This window comes from Leptinotarsa decemlineata, unplaced genomic scaffold, assembly GCF_025532065.1.
Source record: "Leptinotarsa decemlineata unplaced genomic scaffold, Ldec_3_MD MMD2_tig00026328_RagTag_RagTag, whole genome shotgun sequence".
In the NCBI taxonomy this organism is placed as follows: Eukaryota; Metazoa; Arthropoda; class Insecta; order Coleoptera; family Chrysomelidae; genus Leptinotarsa; species Leptinotarsa decemlineata.
Genome location: NW_027412688.1, coordinates 25,421,064 through 25,443,046, shown reverse-complemented (window position 1 = coordinate 25,443,046; position 21,983 = coordinate 25,421,064). Strand labels below are relative to the sequence as shown.

At 36.0% G+C, this 21,983-nt stretch overlaps 1 protein-coding gene across 2 annotated transcripts in view; it reads right to left on the bottom strand.

Moving 5' to 3' along the window:
- Nucleotides 1-21,983, bottom strand: part of Moe (Moesin) — a 115,404-nt gene that overhangs the window by 8,422 nt on the left and 84,999 nt on the right. For both annotated transcript variants that reach the window (XM_023156181.2, XM_023156174.2), the window contains 4 exons: nt 17,313-17,587; nt 4,185-4,415; nt 3,144-3,481; nt 874-1,118 (listed from right to left, as the gene is read on the bottom strand). In XM_023156181.2, coding sequence (XP_023011949.1) covers nt 874-1,118; nt 3,144-3,481; nt 4,185-4,415; nt 17,313-17,587 — 1,089 coding nt within the window. The remainder of the gene's footprint in view (nt 1-873; nt 1,119-3,143; nt 3,482-4,184; nt 4,416-17,312; nt 17,588-21,983) is intronic.

The window sequence follows — 21,983 nt, the reverse complement described above, 5'->3', positions numbered from 1 at the left end:
ATTACTCTTCACCTAGAGGGCGCTACCAACTTTTTTCAAATAGAAAGAGGCTTTGTGATATCTCGTTTGATAGGTGTTTCAATTCTCTATTCAACACTTTTTCATTTTTGGAAATCGAATTAGCCGTTCCTGAGTAACTAGCAGTTTGATATTTGTTTAAACTATACATCCTACATAGGCTGAAAAGTCTCGGGCCTGACACATCAGTTAGTACTAATCTTCAAAAGTAAGCTGTTGAAATTTCATGATATTCTATTCATAAGTTTGTGAGTTATTGTGCTAAGAGTGACACTACTTTTGTTATTTTTAAAACAATGGATGAAAAACAATATCGTGTTTTAATTTTACACTGCTTCTTGATGGGAAAAAATACCGTTCAAGTGAAGCAATGGCTTGAAAAGTATTATAAGGAATCCGCTCCATCAGAAATAACAATTAAAAGTTGGTTTGCTGATATCAAATGTGGTCGTAGAGACACTGATGATGCAGAACGCAGTGGACGTTCAAGTGAGGCAGTAACGCCAGAAAACAAAAAAATCCATAAAATTATTTTGAATTATCGAAAAGTGAAGTTGCGTGAGTTAGCTGACATTGTAAAGATATTGAAAGAATATGTTGGCTCTATATTGCATGAGCATTTGACTATGAGAAAGCTCTGTTCAAAGTGGGTGCCACGCGAGCTCACTGTTGACCAAAAACAAGGTCTTGATGGTTCTGAGCAGCGTTTGGCCATATTCATAGGTTGGGGGGGACTATTTACGTCCGCACTGCATATGTATTATTAACAGTGAAAAAATATCATTTACTCTATTATTGCGGTCTTCAAATTCATTATCAGCACTTTGACTAGAACATGAAAAAAATCTTTCTCACCTCTTCCTGAATGCGAAGCACTTCCTGTTGCTTGGCCTTGATCTCGTCCTCTAGTTTCTGTCTTTCCGCAGCTTCCATATTCTTGCTCTCCTCCAGGCGTTCCATCATCGCTTGCAATTCGTTCTGCCGCTGCTCCAGTTCCTCTTTGGCAGCCTGGAGCTGTTTAAGCTGTTCTTCTAACCTTCGAATCATCTCCTGGGCCTCTTGGAGATTGGCTTGGCTTCTTTCCATTTCCTCTTGCATGGCTGAAAGCAAGAATATATGTATTCTTGGAATTGTGGTTGACAAAATTTTTTTATGGAGGCACAAAAAATATTGTGAAATCTATTTGTGAAAATGATAATTCTCAAGTGAATGCAAATATAAAAAGTAAAATATCTACTGGATCTGATAAAATTTCTTAAGCTAATGTAGAAAAATTCAGTACAGATATAATTGGTTATTCAGTTCAAATAGTTACATTATATTTTTTTAAACGGCACACTTCCCAATCACTTCAAATTATATTACTGGAGTTTTTTCCCAACACCAAATCGTTATTTTTAATACCTCGACACGTGTTTCGATCACCAAGTGATTATCTTCAAGAGAAAGATTAAACTCCTGCTGAATTAGCATAACTTTCGATTGTATATCTCACAAACATTTCATCTAAAGCTTCAATTTTGTGGATTACGAGGAACTATGGCTAAATAGTTCCAATTATATCTCTCTAGAAGACAAAAACACATAGAAACATGTTGCAGAGGAAAAGATGAATATATTAAAGAAATTCAGACAGATTATGCACAAGTGGAATTGTGAGTTAGATAGGAGAGTGTGTAGCTCCAATATTAATTATTCTTCTTGTTCATAGCTGACACAGTTGAATACTTACCAGGGTATAATAACACACTGAAATTCTGTGAAATGAATGAATATTCATGTAACTACCTTTTACATAAATTGGATAATGGTTTTTCACAGATCAGATGTATCTTAAAAACAGATTGTTTAATATTTCAAGCAAGACAACTTTGTTAACAACTCTCTTTCGATGACAGAAATATTATTAAGAACTCAGCAATGAATTGGGAAAGAAAGTTTTTTGCTTTTTACTACTCCATCTTGATACAAATAAAAATATAACCCTTTCAATTCAGCAATGAAGTTCTTGGGTACTACTTGGGAGGATGATCCTTAATTTACATGAAACTCAGATCAGATTCGATGTATGGGGAATCTTTTTATTTATAGTGTTGTAAATCATCCCATTAATAAAGTAACGCCAGCCGCCGCTGGTCGTTATAAATTAATTGTGACGTGACAAAGACCACGCCCAACTCGACGACCGCTCTACCGGCTTCGATGGACTTCTGAGGAATTCTCTACAGGTTTCGGGATAGTTCGTTTGCCGTAAGTGCGACTCACACCGAGATCGAAGAAGTCATGTTTAGTGGACAGTGCGGTACAGAGCGATCTAATAAGGCAATAGAAATTTGAATAATAGTTGAAGTGTTTGGTGGAGAACTAAAGTTAAGTTTGATTGTATAGTGTAGTCAAGTATTATTTAACCCACGGGGAAAAAGTAACAATACTGTCTGATGAACATCTACTTTGCTGAATTCCCGTATATACTATCACATGAAAACAATAATAATGAATGATTCAATTCATTGTTACAAATGAAAGGGTGAAGTGTCACTTTTCAGTGTTTTTCAACTTGACTGTATCTGATGGCATTATTCTGTAGGGAAATTCTCCCTCTGCAATTTGAAACACTTAGAGCTATTAACAATGTTTCATGGATACTTTCTTGTAAACCAATTCAATATTCTACCTTTGGTCTGCCTGATATCATTAAAGTTGCCTGTTATGTTGTATTATTGAGATCAAAACATGTGGATTTACATGAATATCAAATTAGACATATTCATTCCATCTATCCAGGTGAAAATAACCCCCAAACAATGTCAAACAGTCAATTCTCAACCGGTATATTAGGAATGTACATATTAGGAATGAATCCACATAATTCAAACTCTGAAACCTCATGAAGTTAGAACTCCAGACACTTACTTTATAACGTGAATTTATAAGAAAATTTCAATATGTTAGTATTTTAGTCACCTGTAGCTTTACCTTGAATAACTTGCCCTATGTGGACAATTTCTATACCAGAATGAATCATTGAATGAATAAACAAGTGTAAATTTTAAAATAATTTCTTGATATCAGGAAAATTTCAAAAACTCTTGGTTTTTTGAATTTTTTTTAAAAAACTTGCTCACATTTAATTCTATCCTCGTATTCCTGCTGCTTCTTCTCCGCCCTTTCCCTGGCAGCGATTTCGAATTGGAGCTTCTCTCTCTGCTGTTGCTTGGCCTGTTTTTCTTCTCTTGCTTGGGCCTTCATTTGTTGGACATCAATCGTATCAGGTTTTCGGCGTCTCATGTACAGCTCGTGGTTGCCCATGCAAAGGGCCAAAATACGCTTGTTGATGCGCACACGCGGTGCGAAGAAAACGAAATCAGGTGCCTTCTTGTCGATAGGCTTGATGATGAACTTACGGTCGTTGAAAGAAATGTTGCGGATTTCGGACCAAGGAAAGCCGATTTTCGGAGTCAACCTAGAATAGATATGATGTATAAACGACAAAATCCATTGAAATAACACATACTTTTTCTTCTTTTTTGGTATTTCTGACATTTATAGCTGTGGGTTTACCTTATCTTAATTTTAAAATAACATTTATAAGGAATATTATGAAAAATGGCCTGGAAGTGTATGGCGGTATATTTTGGAACATAATCTGTAGGATGTAGACTACCCAAGTTAGGTTAGGATAGAACCAGATTTTTTTTGATATATCGGAGGAACATTTGAATCCAGTCAGTATCAAAAAGGTGTAAAAGATGCCAGGTTTTCAACAAAGAGCTCTCTTGTTGCTATATGGTATTTGAAACATGAAACAAACATGAAAACGAACTGATATATCTTAGCCAAATAGGTATCATTTTGGATAATAGATTCAAGGAATGATGTCTCATCAAAACCTTATCAGTGCTGTAAATGGTAATTCAGATATAGACTGAGACTGATATGATGACAACTGCATAAACCCATGATGAGGTTAAGTTTGACCAAAGTGTTGAAGACGCCATGCTGGAGAGGACGAATGCTTTGCTAAGCTGAGGTCTTCAATACTGTTAAAGATAATTCCAAGCATTATCCTTTTCAATGGTGTACACATTTTCCACAATCATTCTTCATATAATGATAATCTTCATTATGACAAAATATTCCTGAATAAAAAGGACTGATTTACTCACTGATCATCTTTTTCGTATATATTGAGACCAAGGGCATCGACACCAAGGTACAATTCAGTTCCTTTCTTGTTACGAATTTCGAAATAGTTCACTCCATACATTTCCAGATCCTGAGCTATCTTCAAATACTCCATCATTGCATCTTCTCTGAGCATCCCTCTGTGTTCTTTCCACCAGGTCATGATGCTATTCTCCCATTCGTCTTTGGACATTTTGTGTTGGTCCATTACCCTGAAAAAAAGAAACATATTTATTCAACCATTTTTTAAATCTTGTGATATTGAAATTGACAGATGAGTCAAAATGTCCCCCTATGGAATTTAAACAAGCGTAAACATTTGGCTTTGAAATAATTTGGATAATTGAATATAGTACATCCGAAGCTGACTTGCTGGTCTCAAAAATGAATATACAAAATAAAAATTTTCACACATATGTATGGACTGTAACAATAATTGATAACTATCAGTTAGATGTAGTGAAAAACTATAAAAAAGGCAAGAATAAGCCAATAAATCACACTTTTTTCGCGGTTTTTCAAATGGTTCCAACGAACAATTAAAGAGTTCTAAATCCACATTGTAATTGTTTGCAAGTATTAAAATTCTACCTATGGACTCATTCTGACCATAGTTGATAAGATAACTTCTGTATTTCTTGTTCTCTTTGGATTCATGTTTAAAGTTATAAGTTCAACAAGTTCAAGGAAATTATTGCTACCATTGATTATTTTGGAAATTAGTGTAATATCTGATTCTAATCTTCTATCAGCCAGAATATTCAAGTTAAAAATGTATAGTCGAAGTAAACGATATTGTGCACTCTTAAAAGTAAAAAAACCAATACATAGAAATGAACCGGCTGAGAACTAATTCACGTGGACTGTAGAATTGGCGGTACTAACCAAGTTTTATGATTGGCTGAAGAGTCATAAAATCAAATTTGAAGTCATGTTACGGTGACGAATATAAAACGGGGAATGTGGGGATGGTTATCGCCGTCGTGTTGAAATTCGATATTGGTGCAGTTATAATTACCTAATATTTTTATCTGTTTGAAATGTGGCGTCCTTGGACAAGTACTAATAGTAATAACGAGTGTGATAATAACGCCGACTTTCCTCAGTGTAGTAATTCCAATAGCGATGGTAAACAATGTGAAAAAGAGATACCAGTGAATAAGATTCGGATGTATTTGAATATTGAGAGGGAGAAATATGTTTATTGTCCTAAGAAAGAGTTTTTGTTGACAAACGATTATTGAACTATGTCAAAATAGTATAAAAGTAATTCCTAAATGCCCATTTATATAAAATAAGGTGTCAAACATATTTTTACGAAACAAAATAAATGCTATATAATTTAAAATTCAAAAAATATCTTTAAAAAAATATGCTATATTATAGTGACATACAGTAGTAAACTATAATTCATAAAAAGCGTTGTCATTGTAAAATTCATCTAAACTATAATAGGCCTTATCAATCAGAATGTCGCTTAATTTTTTCCTGAAAATATTCAAGGAATAACTCTTCAGCTATATGGGAATTTTGTTGTACATCTTTACTCCATTGTATATCAATGAGTCCTTCACCATTGTTGTTGTGGGCAGGGGAAGTCTGATCAAGTTAGCTTGACGTGTATAATAGTGTGGCTCGTTTATATCATCAGGAGCAGATTTATTTTTATGGATCAGACTTACTGTTTCAAGAATGAATAGAGATATTATTGTCAGAATTCGTTGTTCAATGAATAATGGTTTGCAGTGATCTTGGAACTTTGAGCCACATACCGGACAGCTCGCTTCTGTAAAACGAAAACAGTCTGCAGCATGCTTTTGCTCCATACTCCCCAGAAGGCAATATCATATCTTATATGTGCATCCACAAAGGCAAAGTACGCAGATCTTGCAAAGGTTCTACCCACTTCCTTCGAAACTGACTTCAATACAAAGCAGCCAGATGCAAGTTTTTTATTCAACTTGATAATACGAATCTCAAATTTGAGCTTATTATCAATGTGAAGTCCTAAAAATTTGGAGGGCAATTTCATCTCGAGAATGTTGTTATTCAATTTGGAGGGCAATTTCATCTCGAGAATGTTGTTATTCAAACTAAGAGGTGGGAGTTCAGATTTAAAGGTGAGGAAATGGGTTTTATCAAAGTTTAAAGAAAGCTTATTTGAGTCGCACCAGCTCTTAATTTTTTCCATGTCTACAGTGGCATCTTGAGCTAGTTTTGTAGGATCTTTTCCCTGCCACAGCAACGTTGTGTCGTCTGCAAATAATGTAATGCTAGCAGTTTGATCCAGTTGTGTTATATCATTAATTTACAATAGAAACAAGATGGGTCCTAGGATGGAACCTTAAGGGACGCCTGCTTTGATTTCTCCTACATTTGAGTCTGTTGAGAGTCTTACAATTTGCTTTCGATGCAATAAGTACGATTCAAACCATCTAATGCTTCTGTGCTCAAAACCATAATGTTTCAGCTTCCGCAGTAAGATTCCGTGATCAACGAGGTCAAATGCCTTGGAAAAGTCACAGAATACATCTGCTGTATAGGCATCAGAATTCATATTACTATAAATCTTATGCAGAAAGTTAAAAATTGCATCACTTGTATTTTTGTTGTTTTGAAACCCATACTGCTATGGACTCAATATGTTATTATCCGCCTTTTTATGATTTTTTCAATAATTTTGGATAAGGTCGGAACAAGTGATATAGGTCTGTAGTTTATTGGATTATCCCTAGCACCACCTTTGAAGAGCGGAATCACTACAGAAGTTCTTAAAAATTCAGGAAATGAGCCATTCACAAAGGAATCATTTATCAATGAGACAAGAACGTTCAAAACATAATCTGGCAGTGTCTCAAAGATTTTGACAGACATTGTTGACAGCAATCTGTTTTAAAGTATTTAATTCTAAATTGAAATTGAAGGGAGATAAGGGAATGTTCAACAATCTGTTAACATAACAATTGAAGGAAGCCATTTTATGTTGCATGGGATGAAATGAATTGAAAGGAATGACATGATCAGTCTGGGTTGGTTTTCTGTAAATGGAAAAATCTAGTTTGTTGTTAGTTTTTGTTATATGCCCCTGGTGACCCTGAACCTAATGGCCTCGCCTTGAAGAGTCGTAGTTGCAGTTCTGTTTACCAGCATGGCATATATCCAGCCAGTTAGGGTCGATTCTATACCTTTCCTAGCCAGAGACGATCCTATAGTTAGGTAGTGCATTGTCAAATGCTCCTTCAATATCGAGAAATACAGCAACCGCAATCTCTTTGTTGTCAAGGGATTGGGAGATTTTTTCTACAAGGTTTGATGCTGAATCTGTCGATTTGCCGGTTTGATAAGCATACTGGTGGTTATTTAGGTGGAATGCATATAATGCTACCCTCCTGAATATAACGAGAATATAACAAGGTGATTGCAACGAAATTAGCAAAAATGTAAGAAACGTAAACAGACTTCTTTATCACCAGGCAGGAATGGGACTAAGAAATACTTGTTTGTTTGCGGAATTTATAACGAATACAAAACTGCTATATATTCAAGAATGGCTGGTTCGATGTCTTACAATAAACCATATCACAAGATCCCCCTTTCATTACAACAAAAAGTTGATAGCGACCTCTCGGCGACGAGTGACGTCACAAATTAGGTCTACATAAAGTTTTGATGGACAATATTATATATTGAAGTTAGAATGGAACCTAGAAATACTAGCAGTTTACGTGTACGATCCGAATTATTCCCGAATATTCATCACATTCCAGAAGGTTCCGGGATATTCTGGATTGTTGTAGAATACTTTTAAATACTCTCAAATGTAATGAACTGTTCTAAACTTTCTAGAGGTGGAACTTCCGGCCCATATATCTTCAAAATAACGTCCTTCAGGTCAAAACAGGAACCTTCTTCATGGACAAACTGATGTGATACTATGATAGAAAAAAAGTATGTAGGCATATATATTCTGCTACTCGTTAGAATCCCAATCGGGGGGCTAGTTTTAAATATCTAATACTACCTTCTCAAAGGCGTCCGCAACAAATGAATGAACAGCGTCGCATAATAACAGAAAAATGCTTTTTCAATATTTTTTTTATCAGTCTAGTAATAGAACGACAACACGTAACATTTTCATGGTGATTTCATATTATTTACATACATTCTAAATAGTAATATTCTGCCAAGACAATCTTTTTGAATTTATTTATTTCAACATTCTGGATATTTGTATTCCATGACAATATGGGGAATGACATCATCACGGTTAGTACGTTTTGCAAAATTAGCAACTGTTCATTGAACGAGGTCACATTTATTAGAATTATTCTGATTCAGAGTATTGTAGGTAAATAAATAGCAAGATACAAAATATTTGAACAAAGACGCCTTTATCAGACAAAGCGAATTACAGAAAATAATAGCAATTAAATTTAAACACTACTCATATTCACAAAAAAATCAAATTACCGATTTCAAAAATAATATTCTTCATAAACCATCAAATGATGTGTGACGGGGTTAACTTAGTAAGGCTAACGTGTTCCAGAAGTCTTGACCATAAAAAACTAGTGAAAATCCTTAAGGAAACCTTCGTTTTAGTTTAGTTGTAATTTTTTGCTTACTTGCATTCACTTCCGCCTGAAAGTAGTGTCTACTAACCGAGCAGGTAACTGTAATATGCATAGTATACTTCGGTGTCATGTGATCCGATCTTTTCGATTTATTCAATCTCTTGAATTTCAGTGAATTTTCCAGTATACATTGGCTATAACTTGTGTCATTTTATGAAAAATTGATTGATAAAATAACAAAAGTGTTAGTTTTTAACAGTTTTTTTCTCACATCGAAGGTATGCTTAGTCATCAACTTATGGCCTATGTGCCCAATAAACCGGCCCTCAAAAAGGTCTAATGGTAATAGAAGTCATCAGTTGTGATTTTCAGAAAGATATTTGGGTTTCTAGTGACTTTTTGTATCTACGCAATCATCCATCTGTATACCAAGCGCGTTAAGTTGTTCAACGAGTACAATTGCTATTCAATGCAAAAACTGATGATGACTTTTTCAATTCATGAAAACCATCCAGAAAGTATGATGGTGTGATGCGAAGAACGTTAAATATGAAAAATGATGCTATATTATTTGTCTTCGACTATGAAAAAGCACACACAGGGTAACACTTTGCCTACCTTCTACTCAAAGAACAGAGCAGAGTAGAGATTTGTCTGAAAAAATTAATGACAATGAATAACCCCCAAAAAATAATTATTTATATTGAATAAAAATAAATTACATCATTATAGAAAGTGAACAACATAAGAGAAACATATGTTCAAATCTGAGAGAAGAATGATATGTTTCGATAAATGGCTTGCCATGAGGGAAAATCCAGCAGCTTTGAAGGGAGAGCTGTGAGAAACGCCCGCAGCTGCAATTTGAAGATCTGCTATATTTTTTGTTTGCTTGAAACTTTGATTTAAAATTGATCTGTATATTCAATTTTTATGGTAACGTGTAGATTTGGATGTAACTATGTATACACGCAACGTAAATTCTACCTTCAATCTACCTTCAGTTATGGAAGATACAATTCAATTAAAAAACATCGATTTTTACATTTCAATAATTAATACGTATTTTGTAAACTGATGCATTGTTGAACATGATATGGATTTTGTTTTTAATAAAAATTAATAACATATCTGCATTGGGTAATTTGAAATACGAAACTATATAGGTTTGTCGACAAGTGTTACTTAGCTGCAAAAATTCAAGCGCCATTTTCTTGGAAAACAAGATTTTGTAGGAGATTTCAAGAATGCATTTTTTGATAACTCCTTAACGACAGAAAACTATATTGACTGTACTAAAGGAAGAAAGACCTATACTAAAACCAATAATGATTGAGAGTAGAAGTAAGCCCAGTTGACAGCAAATCGGGGGCGTGCTTATTAATTTTTGAGAGGGTTAAGAATGAAAGAAAAATTCTTGGTACAATTAGTTAAAATATTCATACACGTTTTTTATTTATTTCATTAAAACTTTGCAACATCGTAATTTACCTAATCGTTGTAGTCATTAGGTGGGCCTTATGAAAACGGAGTAATAATCGTGGTAATTACAGTAGGTACCAAATAAATATACAATATTAATAAAAAACACAATATATATATATATATATATATATATATATATATATATATATATATATATATATATATATATATATATATATATATATATATATATATATATATATATATATATATATATATATATACCGGGTGTCCCAGAGCTTTTAGGCCAGCAGATATCTCAGTTACCTGCAGAACAAAAATTAAAACAAAAATATGTATCATAGGAGAACACAAGCACTTTCATGCAGCATAGCAAAATCCACCCCCTGGTAAACAACCCCAAGAAACCACCCCTAACTTTTGTTTTTCAAATGGCACGCCCATGTTTGTTTTGGTTCAACTTACAGTCTTTTTCATTTCTCGGTCAATGATGTATCATGGTAGGTAGAATGACATGCAGAATCATAGAAAATACAAACACAAATGAAATATTAATGTTTAAGGTCATCTGTATTTTGATACATGATACTACAGAAAATGTTCAAAATGTTGGCCAGCACTTGCCACACATGCTTCAAGTCGCCGAATCAGCGCGCGAGTACAGGAAGCCCTAATCATTTCCGGAGTAACGGTATGACAAGCCCCTAAAATTTTTTGGGTTAAATCGTCAATATTCATTGGTTTTGTTTCGAAGGCAACTCGTTTCAGATATCTCCACAGGAAAAAGTCCAGTGGCGTGAGATCTGGAGAACGTGCAGGCCATCGCACAGGTCCACTATTTCCAATCCAACGGTCTCGAAAAGTATCATTGAGGAATGTAGTAACTACATTATGGTTATGTGCAGGAGCACCATCTTGTTGCCACCACATTTGTTGTCATTCTTCAAGTGGAATATCTTCCAGGAGGGCAGGTAAACAATTTTCCAAGAAATGTAAATATCGGTGGCCCGTCAGTGTCTTGGAAAAAATGGGGCCCGATGAGTCGTCCATTATATAAACCACACCACACGTTCACACGCCACATTGTTTGGAAATTGGTTTCTCTAATCCAGTGAGGGTTGTCCTGTGACCAATAGTGCATGTTATGTCGATTAACAGTACCATTATTATGGAAGCGGGATTCGTCACTCCACAAGATTTGATTGAGGATGTTTGGATTGTCATGGACTAAAACTTGAATGTGAGCAATGAATGCCGTTCATCTTTCGAAATCGGTAGGTCTGAGTCCTTGGTGTAAATGAATTTTAAAGGGATGATACTTGTACTGTTTGAAAATTCTTTGCATAGATGACTTACTGATCCCAATCTCTACCGCCAATGCACGAACCGAAATATGAGGATGTGCTTCGGCGTAGGCCAACACATTTATGCAATTTTCCTCAGTTCGCACGGGAGTAGGATGTACTTGATCTGTTTTTCCTGGAAATGATCCCGTTCGCATGGTATTTTCTACATACGAAAACGTATTACGACCTGGTTGTCGACGATCAGGAAAGCGCTGCCCATACAGCCTCTCCGCAGCACGTTTATTCTTTCGGCATTCACCAAAAATTAAAAGCATATCAACGTATTCGTTGGGAGTGAAGGTAAAAGGCATTTTGATATACAACAACAATATCACGACTGATGGCAATGTGTCATCCAGATATCAGAGGAATAAAAGGAAGCACAAAAAGTTCTAACATTTTATCGCCTCTTTTTCTGCGTAGCGTCCACTTTTTCTGGTGTCTACAATGCAGAACAATTCGATCAGTCCAGTTAATAGTACCCACTAACGTATTCATTTTTCTCGAACAATTATGATATATCGTTGGTTGAGAAATAACAAGAGCTGTCAGTTGAACGACAAACAACATGGGGTTGCCATTTGAAAAACAAAGGTTAGGGGTGGTTTCGCAGGGGTTGCTCGCGAGGGGGTGGATTTTGCTCTGCTACATGAAAGTGCTGGTGGTCTTCTATGATATACATATTTATTTTAAATTGTTTTCTGCAGGTGACTGAGATATCTGCTGGCCTAAAAGCTCTGGGACACCCGGTATATATATATATATATATATATATATATAACTTTTTTTCACTACTGAGTTGCAGCAATTGATAAGTGAACTCTTTATAACTATTTTCAAGCTTTCGAGTAACTTAAACTCATCATCAGGGGTACTAGGAAATACAAATTACAAATTTTTGATAATAGAATATAATATAATATAATGTAAATGTACAAATTTTCGTCTAATCTTCAACCTCAGATTCGTCACTGTTGCTACCGCTATCATCAAAGTGAATTATGATTGGTTCAATATTGTGTTCAATATGGTTGTCTAATTTTTTGCTCCTCTTTTAAAACATGCTGCATGCATTTCTTCCAGTCTTCTGCAGAAACAGTTCGAATAGCTTCTTGTAGGTGATATTGCACGTCCACTAATTTAAATGCTCTGTTTTCTTGTGCCACATATCATTTTACTTGCGCCCAGATTAATTCTATTGGGTTTAATTCGCAGTGGTATGGTGGTAACCTTAAAACTGTAATTCCACGACTTAACGCCATTTCATCCACTGCGAATTTTTTATATTTGTCTGTGTGTAATTTTGTTAGCTGAAGTAGTTCTGCCTTTAAACTATCTTTGTTATATTGGATGTTCTTATTGATTAACCATTCTTGAATTGCTGCTTTTTTCCATGATTGTTTCGGTAATGGTTCTAAATGTCGACTATGGTATGGGGCATTGTCCATGACGATGACAGACCCAGGTTCCACAAGTTGAATGATGCCTTCAAACCATTTTTCCAACACCTCCGCATTCATCTCTTCATTATAGTCGACTGTTTTCTTAGATTTAAATATTAATTCACCATTTGGTAAAAATCCACTGTCGCTTCCTATATGCGTAACTATCAGACGACTACCTTTTCCAGATGGCTGTTTTAACCCAACTGACAAACCTTCAATAAAGGCTTGTCGTGCACTTGTTATATTACCATCCTGCCATACTTTTTTGACCGTATGTCCTTGGTTAACCCATGTCTCGTCCATGAAGTACAATTTTTTTGAGCTTCCGAAATTCGTCAATTTTTCTTAGATAGTTTCTTCTCCATGCTATTATTTCTTGACGTTCAATGAGAATGCTTTTCCTGTCAACTTTTCCGTACGTAAATTTCATTTCGTGTACAAGTTTCCTAAAAGTTTCTTTACCCATTTTTGGGACCAATTCATGATCGCTAAGTGCCTCCAGAACTGTTTGTAGTGTGGGCAGCTCATTTCTGAAAAAGAAACTGTGAATAGTTCTGCGTATACTGGTTTTGGTACACCGGTGTAATCAGAGCACATATCAACTAATTTATCTTTTGTAATTGTGGAACTTAATGATGTAGAAATGCCCGGTTGGTTATTCGGAGGTACACACGTAGAATTACAGCACATATGCACAAAGTCATCTTTTGGTGGCTGATGATCTCTTTCAAGACAGTGAAATACTCGCAGTACAATTTGTTTTTCTCTTACTGACCGAGACTCCGACCGTTTTACCTTTTTCGACGTGGAAGGCCCGACCATGTCTCCCATTTTTTGAGTAGTTTGAGAACGGTGTAGAAATATAATTATGTAATGCTTAAACACTTATTAGCACTATTATTTTCACCAATTGTTATCACAACACGTCGATTGTTGACTAACTTAACTGTAAAACGTACAATTCACGCTGTATAATTCACAAACCAATGATACGCTCATGGCTGCAAGTACATTAGGGAGGACTGCAACGATGAGATGGAAGTTACGGTAAAGTGACAAAGACAGAAATATCGTTGCGTACAGCGTTGCCACTAGTTGTAATAACACTATACAGAAAATAATGATCAGTAATCAGGAAATGTATAAGTATTACTCATTACAAGCTCATTAGTGATTTTTGTCATAAATAATACCTTTTAATCGTACTAGTATTGTGTATTATCTATAATTTGCCACAACCTACAACTCAACTGCTTACTATATTTTGATTCTGCTATAAACTGGTAACGTAAAATTTAGATATGACAACGCGCTTTACTTTCAATCATTATTGGTTTTACTATAGATTCAACGATCGCACAGGTATAAACTCTCCCAACTAAATTACCATTGGCTTACGATAAGCCTCTTGCCGGCCAGTGTCGTGCCTATAATTAGTTTTAATTAGGGTAGCAAATGGAACATGACTTCTTTGTAATTTCTTTTAATATTTTATTCAGTATTATAGGTAGTAGTACAATTCATTGAAATGTTATATGATGATACACTTTTCCAAAAAGAAACTTTTGTTAGGCGATGAAATTTTTTCAGAAACAACACAAATTATTCAGACAATGCCAAACGCCAACAGCATTAAAGGACAAGTACCTAACATACGATACGCCTCTGTATAGGGAGCCCGCCGCATGGGGGCGGGCTCGCTATCACGTTCGGCGTACCTGTATCCTACTGTCAACACAAACTTGGTGTTAAATCACAACATAAGGATTATTTCCTCAAGTGCTGATCAACAAGACTAAGACAGTCCTTAGTCATCTTCTGATGATTTCAACTTGGTTAGCCAAACGCGCTGAATGAAAAATGTTTCCAATAGATGAATTTTAAATGATGCTTTATCATCTATTGGGGTCGGGTTGATAAGACAAACAAATGAGACAGAAGGTTCCTGTTATCAATTTAATCTCTCAGTAAGATAAAAAATCTCATTCACACATATTTTTAAATATATGTATTTGCGAAATAATGATAAAATTCATACACTTGATCTACCTTTTATCAAACACTTGCAGGAGTGTACTCCAACAATATTGTGGGCGGGTCGCGGAAGGTTATTATCATTATATTGCCTAAGGTGAAATACAGGTAAACCGAAAAGAAACCATTTATAACCAAATATTTACCTGAATCTAAATTCACCACTTGAATTTTAATAAAGATATACCTTAAAATGTTATTATTTGAACTGATAATAGATTTATCAATGAAACTTAGGATAAGTAGATATCAGTAACGCATAAGCTATGCAGAAGTTTTTCCTGCAACCTCTTTGAGGACTCTCGAGAATCCACATGAAGAAGTAGTTTTACTCATGTGTACTTGAACATATAAGATATCAATGGAATAAAGTGAGAAGATTAATTATTCAAAGTAAGCTGAACAATTTCTAGGATTTTCTTACAGGATATTTTTGCTGAGGAGGAGTAAGATAGGTAGATCGGAAGATTATAGTTGTTGCTACTGTGTATGTGCTACTGACCTGCAGGACATTCGCTTTGAGAATTTTTTTATAGGACAAAACGCAAGCACTACAGGAAAATCCTTAAAAAGCTCAAAGAGCCGTGCCTGTGCGAAAGTAGTGATTCACGTTGGATTTGAATCGCTGAAGATTGAATTCATTTGGAAAAACGTTCTCAGGAAGTTTATTCCATATAAACGGAGTTCTTCAAATGAAAGAGTTCTTAAACAGTGAAGTTTGAAGTGTACTGAGTTGAACCTCAAAACAATGAGCAGCCACAGTCTGTCGCGTATTTCTGATGTGTACCGTTCTTGGTGGAATCAAATGTGCCAAGTCACTTCAACACCTCCCGTGAAAGCACCTATACAAGAGACACAAATCTCCAACCTTTCTTCGATGTTCCAGACTATCAAGGTTGCAAGTAATGTTCGTGCCTCCAATCAGGCGGATGGCTATTTTCTGAATGGAATCTAGCAGTTTCAGGGTATGCTTAGGGGAGGAGCTCCATACATGAGAACAATACTGCAAAGAAGGTCTGTTTTGAGCTTTATAAAGCATCAAAAGTTGCTGAGGTGTGTACAGTTTTCTGTTTCGCAACACTGTTTCAAGCTTTTGAGAAGCAGCTTTCGCAATTCCAGCGACATGATAGTGATAACACATATTGGTGTCCATTTCAACCCCCAACAAACTTATCGAAGCAGCAAGCGGAATTGTCTGTCTTCACATCCGGTTAGGATACACTTATCTTTTTGAAGAAAACCGATTCCTGAGTTTTCGTGACATTAAATTGAACCTGGTTACTTTCACCTCAAATCGAAATCACCTCTAGATCCTCATTAAGATGTGCAACCTCATGCTGCCGGTGAAGATGTGCATCCACAGCCGATGTCCTGGAATTCAAATGGAATGACGAGACAAGTGTGCTGTCGTCAGCAAAACAATATATTGTATCTTGGTTTTTCCAATGAGTCGTTTATATACAATAAAAAGAGGGTTGAAGATGATATGGATGGACGATATCCATGGACGGCCACTTGCAGGGAACGTTCTTTCAGGAAGCTGGCGAGCCATAGCATCGAAGTTTGGCCAGCAAACCTTCATGCTACACACGGTCAAAGGCCTCAGGAATATCGAGCGCAACAGTTCTTGACCCTCTATGTTTCTCGATTGCGTTATTCCAAATATGGGTGACATACGATAGATGGTCGCCTTTTGATCTTTGTTTCCGAAAGCCATATTGATGATCGCTCAAGATTTTTGATATCACTGCTACCAAAGCGACTGGTCTATAGTTATTTGTCAAACTATGGTCTGCAAAGTATTGAATTCTTTAAATAAGTTAAACTAATGTAATCTGAAATGTAGGAATTGTTCCCCTTCACGACACTGATCTATAAGTAAATTAAGTTCAATGGGAAACATAGAAAACCGATGAAATATCGAAAACAAGGGCGTCACAATTTTCGTATTTTTCTACCTAAACTGTGAAGCTAGCTCGAATACTTCTTAATTTTTGTTAAAGTCAAACGGTTTATAAATCGACTAATAATTGTTGACAAAAGATATCGATAACATGGCAACCTGTCAAGCTCGTCCAATGTACGAGAATAATTCGAGGAGTTTTCGTAATTAAATTATATACAAACCCATCGAGGTTCAGAGACAAATTAGCTCGGAGATCTGTTTCGAGAGCAGTTCTGATTGAAAGTACTGAATAAATAAGTGAAATCATTTTATACAACTGAAATAAAAAATGTAAAAAGAAGGATTTAGTTTGTTTTACCTTTGAGGTAGCAGCCTGTCGTTGGACAAAAATCCGGGATTGTGTAGCGCCTTCTGATAATCCCCGTGTCTGGCTTGAACGGCGTAAGAGGCCAACAGGACGGAAGTTTCGGGTGGGCAGTAAATCTCATCGGAGAGGATAGCATTTTTCACCTGAAGGTAGAACAGCCGGAGGGTGATGTCTTGGATGAGCTCTTCGGCGACGTCTTCGGGATAAAATTTGGCACGGAATTTGAATTGGAGCGGGTTTTCTTTCTTCACGTCTTGACTCATCACCTGAAAAAAAAATTCTTAAATTTAATTTGAGGAAAACATATTAAAGTACTAATCAATAGGATAGATAATCTGTTGATCTCAACTGTCTGAATGTTTTTCTTTTTGAGAATTTACAAAAAAAAATCTGTTCAAAATCTGTTTTTCCGTTAATCAGCTGTCGCCCCCATACGAACGACCACTCTCAGAAGTTGAGAAAATTGTGCGAGCTTAGGACTAACGAGGTCTTACCTTTTAACGTGTGATTCCTAACCTAACTTAAATATAAACCGTTATTTCAACACATTGACATGTGTTTCGATCACCAAGTGATCACTTGATGATCGAAACACGTGTCGAGATGTTAAAATGACGGTTTGGTGTTGGGAAAAAACTCCAGTAATATTCATTACTACACCAAAGGTTCAAAACAGTGCATCTCAAGTACATGGTTTAGTAATATCAAAACAATCGCAAATTCAAGTTTAAACAGTGAGAGAGAGCCCATCAACCATGTCAACAAATGTTTTTGAAAAAATACAACGGGTGCATGTTTTCTGACAGAGTTAAACGAACTGTTCTGATGATCTATCAACATATAAGTTATTCCAGAGACTTCTTACAAATAGAGTAGGCGGGCTAAAGTAATGTCGGCAGGAACTGGGGAGGCAACAAACCTCGCAATCTCGCAACAAATAGAGTAATTTTGAAAGATTTTTGTTTGTTTGGAATGTCTAAATTTCAGTCAGAGCGGACAAGGTAGCGATAACAAGCGAATAAAAACCGGTCTAGTGGAATATGTTATGGAATCTATTGAAAAAACTTTTTTCACATCAGAACAAAAATACTACCTATCGACGCACGTTTCGCTAACCAAGTTAGTATCATCAGACGATGATTGCGATTGTTCTGGTGTAGTAAAGGTGTTTTGAATAGATTCATTTTAGGCCAGAGGTTTCAAATTCTGTATATCATGTTACAGAATATCATCATTCATTTAATGTAATAGCAGTATAGACACGCCTGAAGAAGCTATTGTATAGCGAAACACGTGTTGGGTTTCTGTAAAACTGTAAACAGTATTTCTTGAATTCCAGACTTTTCCTTTTCCGTCGTCTTTTGGGTTGCCCAAAAGTGTACGAGCAGTTTTAAAAACCACTTTGGTGTATTTTGGTTCGTATGAAAGAACTATAAATTTTAAGTTTTTTCTGAATAGTCGAGGATAAACGAAGACACTTTTTGAATTTTCTCCTCCTGGTTAACTTTTCCACTATAATTGAAGGATACCCATTACTTTCAGTTATCTCCTTGATGACGTCTTTCTCGACATCATATATTTCTTTACTCGAAGGTAACGTGACGGAACCAGCCTATGGACAAGAAAATAGATTTCCGCCATTTTTTGTTGTCGGCAATAGTGGGAACTGTCGGAGATATATCTGAAAGTGCTACTATTCTTCCTACTTACGCTCTGTTGAAATAATAAGGTGAATTTTAATTTTTTTCAAGGAATATTTATTAATTAATCAATTTCTATTATGTTCCCTTCAGAGCAGTCCCCCTCAGATCCTCAGATATAATAAATACACTTGTGCCATGGTAATCGAAGAAAACAGTGAGCAAAACCTTGACGTTTGATCGAACTTGGCGTGCCTTTTTTGGTCTTGGCTCTCCTGGGATCTAACTTTAGGACGCTTGGACTTTGGTCATGAACCCATCGATTGTTGATATGAGAGCGTAGTCATTCACATCTTCTCGACCTTTTGTAAAAAGCTTGTAAAAAAATTCTGACTCAGAGTACAATCACCGTATGTTGCTGTCAACATTTCTAGTGTTTTTGAGCACCTAATTATATTTTTACACAAATTTTGATGAAAATTAACTTTCTAACTCACCACTCACCAACAAACTACACATCTGAAATTGTTAACATACGTTCGGGACAAGTGTACCAACATAAACAAATAAAAAACACCGCTAATCGAATGTGTGTAGCCAGCGAAATTTGACATTCGATTAATTTTTTTTCAACAGTTCCCGTACATCTAATTTAACTGTAACGTACAAGAATGGTAACTGTTCGTAATTTTCAATTTCATACGTGAAGAGAAAATTTAGAGAGTGAATTTGTTAATAATCGACTTTCTAGCAAAAAGAAGACTCACAATTTGTAGTTCTTTCCTACGAACTGAAATACATAACAGATTGGTTCAAATTTTTGAAAAATTGGATATGAAAGTTGCTTTCAAAACAGCCCCTCAACTTCAAAAAATGTTGGCCAACGACGAAAAAGAAAAAGTCTGGAGTTTTTTTAATAAGCTGTGAAAATTGAGACAAAAAGTCGCCGGTAAAATATCGGTGAGCAGCCGTCCACTGCCACTGTATCCCGGCAGTACCGGGAAGTAGTGGCGTACATGACTAAATACACTCTTGCATACTCACCGGTTTTTTACCGACCATTCCAGTCTCAAATGCTCGGTGAAATTGTAGTTACTACGCATCAACTTCGTTTTGGTAGTGCGTGCTAATTACGACAACAAAGCAACTGAGTGGTCGACCGATAATAATCCGGTGAGTGTGCAAGCACCCGCTACCAATAAAATATCGGACGATTTTATACTGGCCGTCCAAAATCGGCCGATATTTTATTGGTAGCAACTAGCGTTACGCTAGCGTTACTAGTATTGGTAGCGGGTGCTTGCACACTCACCGGATTCTCATCGATCAAACAATCAGTTGCTTTCTTGTCGTAATTAGTACGCACTATCAAAACGAAGTTAATGCGTAGTAACTACAATTTCACCGAGCATTCGAGACTGGAACCGGTGAGTATGCAAGAGTGTATTTAATCATGTACGCCACTACTTCCCGGTTCTGCCGGCGATACAGTGGCAGTGGACGGCTGCTCACCGGTATTTTACCGGCGACGATCACCGGTCGGCGTGTGTGCAAGGTTCCGTTCCCACATGTGGTTCACTATTGGAATTTGGACGACCAGTACAAAGTCGGCCGTCCAAAATCGGTGTGTGTGCAACTAGCGTTAGGCTAATTGCGCCCACACCGATTGTGGACTGCCGATTTTATACCGGTCGTCCAAATTCCAATAGTGAGCCACATGTGGCAACGGGAACTTGCACACATGCTTACCGGTGATCGACGCCGATCACCGGTCGGCGTGTGTGCCAGGTCCCGTACCCACATGTGGTTCACTATTGGACTATACGACCGGTATAAAATCGACAGCCCAAAATCGGTGTGTGCGCATTTAGCGTTTACGTAATTGCAGGTTGGTATCAATCAGGTAGTGAATGACAATAAGACAATAACAAAGCACTAGGAATTGATTTATTGACCTTCACTTGAAGTGTAATGATTCGTTTAGATGTAAGTGAGAACAATAACATAGCCGAAAAAAATAGTCCTACTCATATCCCGATAATGCTAACTTGGTTAGGGCAATGCGCGTTAAGAAACAGTTTTTATGTTCTGGAATGTGAAAAGTGTTTTCAATAGTTATTATATATAATATACAAATTCCAATATGTATATTAGATGCTTACTACAATACATAATCAAATGCATTTCAAAGTACAGATAAATGAAAATACAATATATGGTATGATCTAAGCATTCTAAGCATTCGAAACGAAGATGTGTATTGGCGTGGACCACAAAGTGGTTGACATTTAGATTTAGAACTCGAAGGTCAGATTTTAGGAAAACCTTGACTTTGGGAGACCGTAGTCACAAACATTCAAATACCGTGGTTACATATATACATTGTAATATTCTACAACAGAAATTGAAAAAAAACTTTTCATAATGACCGGTAAATTCAAAAGGTATTACTTGGTGAACCAGTGTCAGAAAATGTTTCCACGCAAAGAAATGAAAAGTTATACTCACAATAGGTAAATCAATCAAACTTCATATGTTCAACACTTCGACAGAGACGTATTTACTTCAAGTATATAAAATACTGTGTACCTATATGTTGTGAGTATGTATTCAATAAGGATAATCCAATTCCTCATGACTAAATATTAAAAGCTCATTACAACAATAAGTTGTAGAAACAAAATTGACCAATTTATTTGTTTGAGACACCAGAGTTACTAAATCCTCGCAAACATCAGATGATTTAACCCTGAATATTAATTCCCTTTCAACTTTTGACTCTACAGGAAGTTTAAAAGATTTGTTACATTATCGAATGTAATATTCAGTAGAAACGTCAATGAAAAATGTAACTTTGGTATCCCCAATTTCACAAAAAATCCTTGGATACCTGCGAAATGGTTTTTGAACAAATACTCGAAGTACCTATAAAATGACAACAATAATAATGCAGAAAATGTCTCATTTACATCAGCTCTATGTTCGGTATCTACAAAAGCAATGATAGGTTAGCTACGAGATC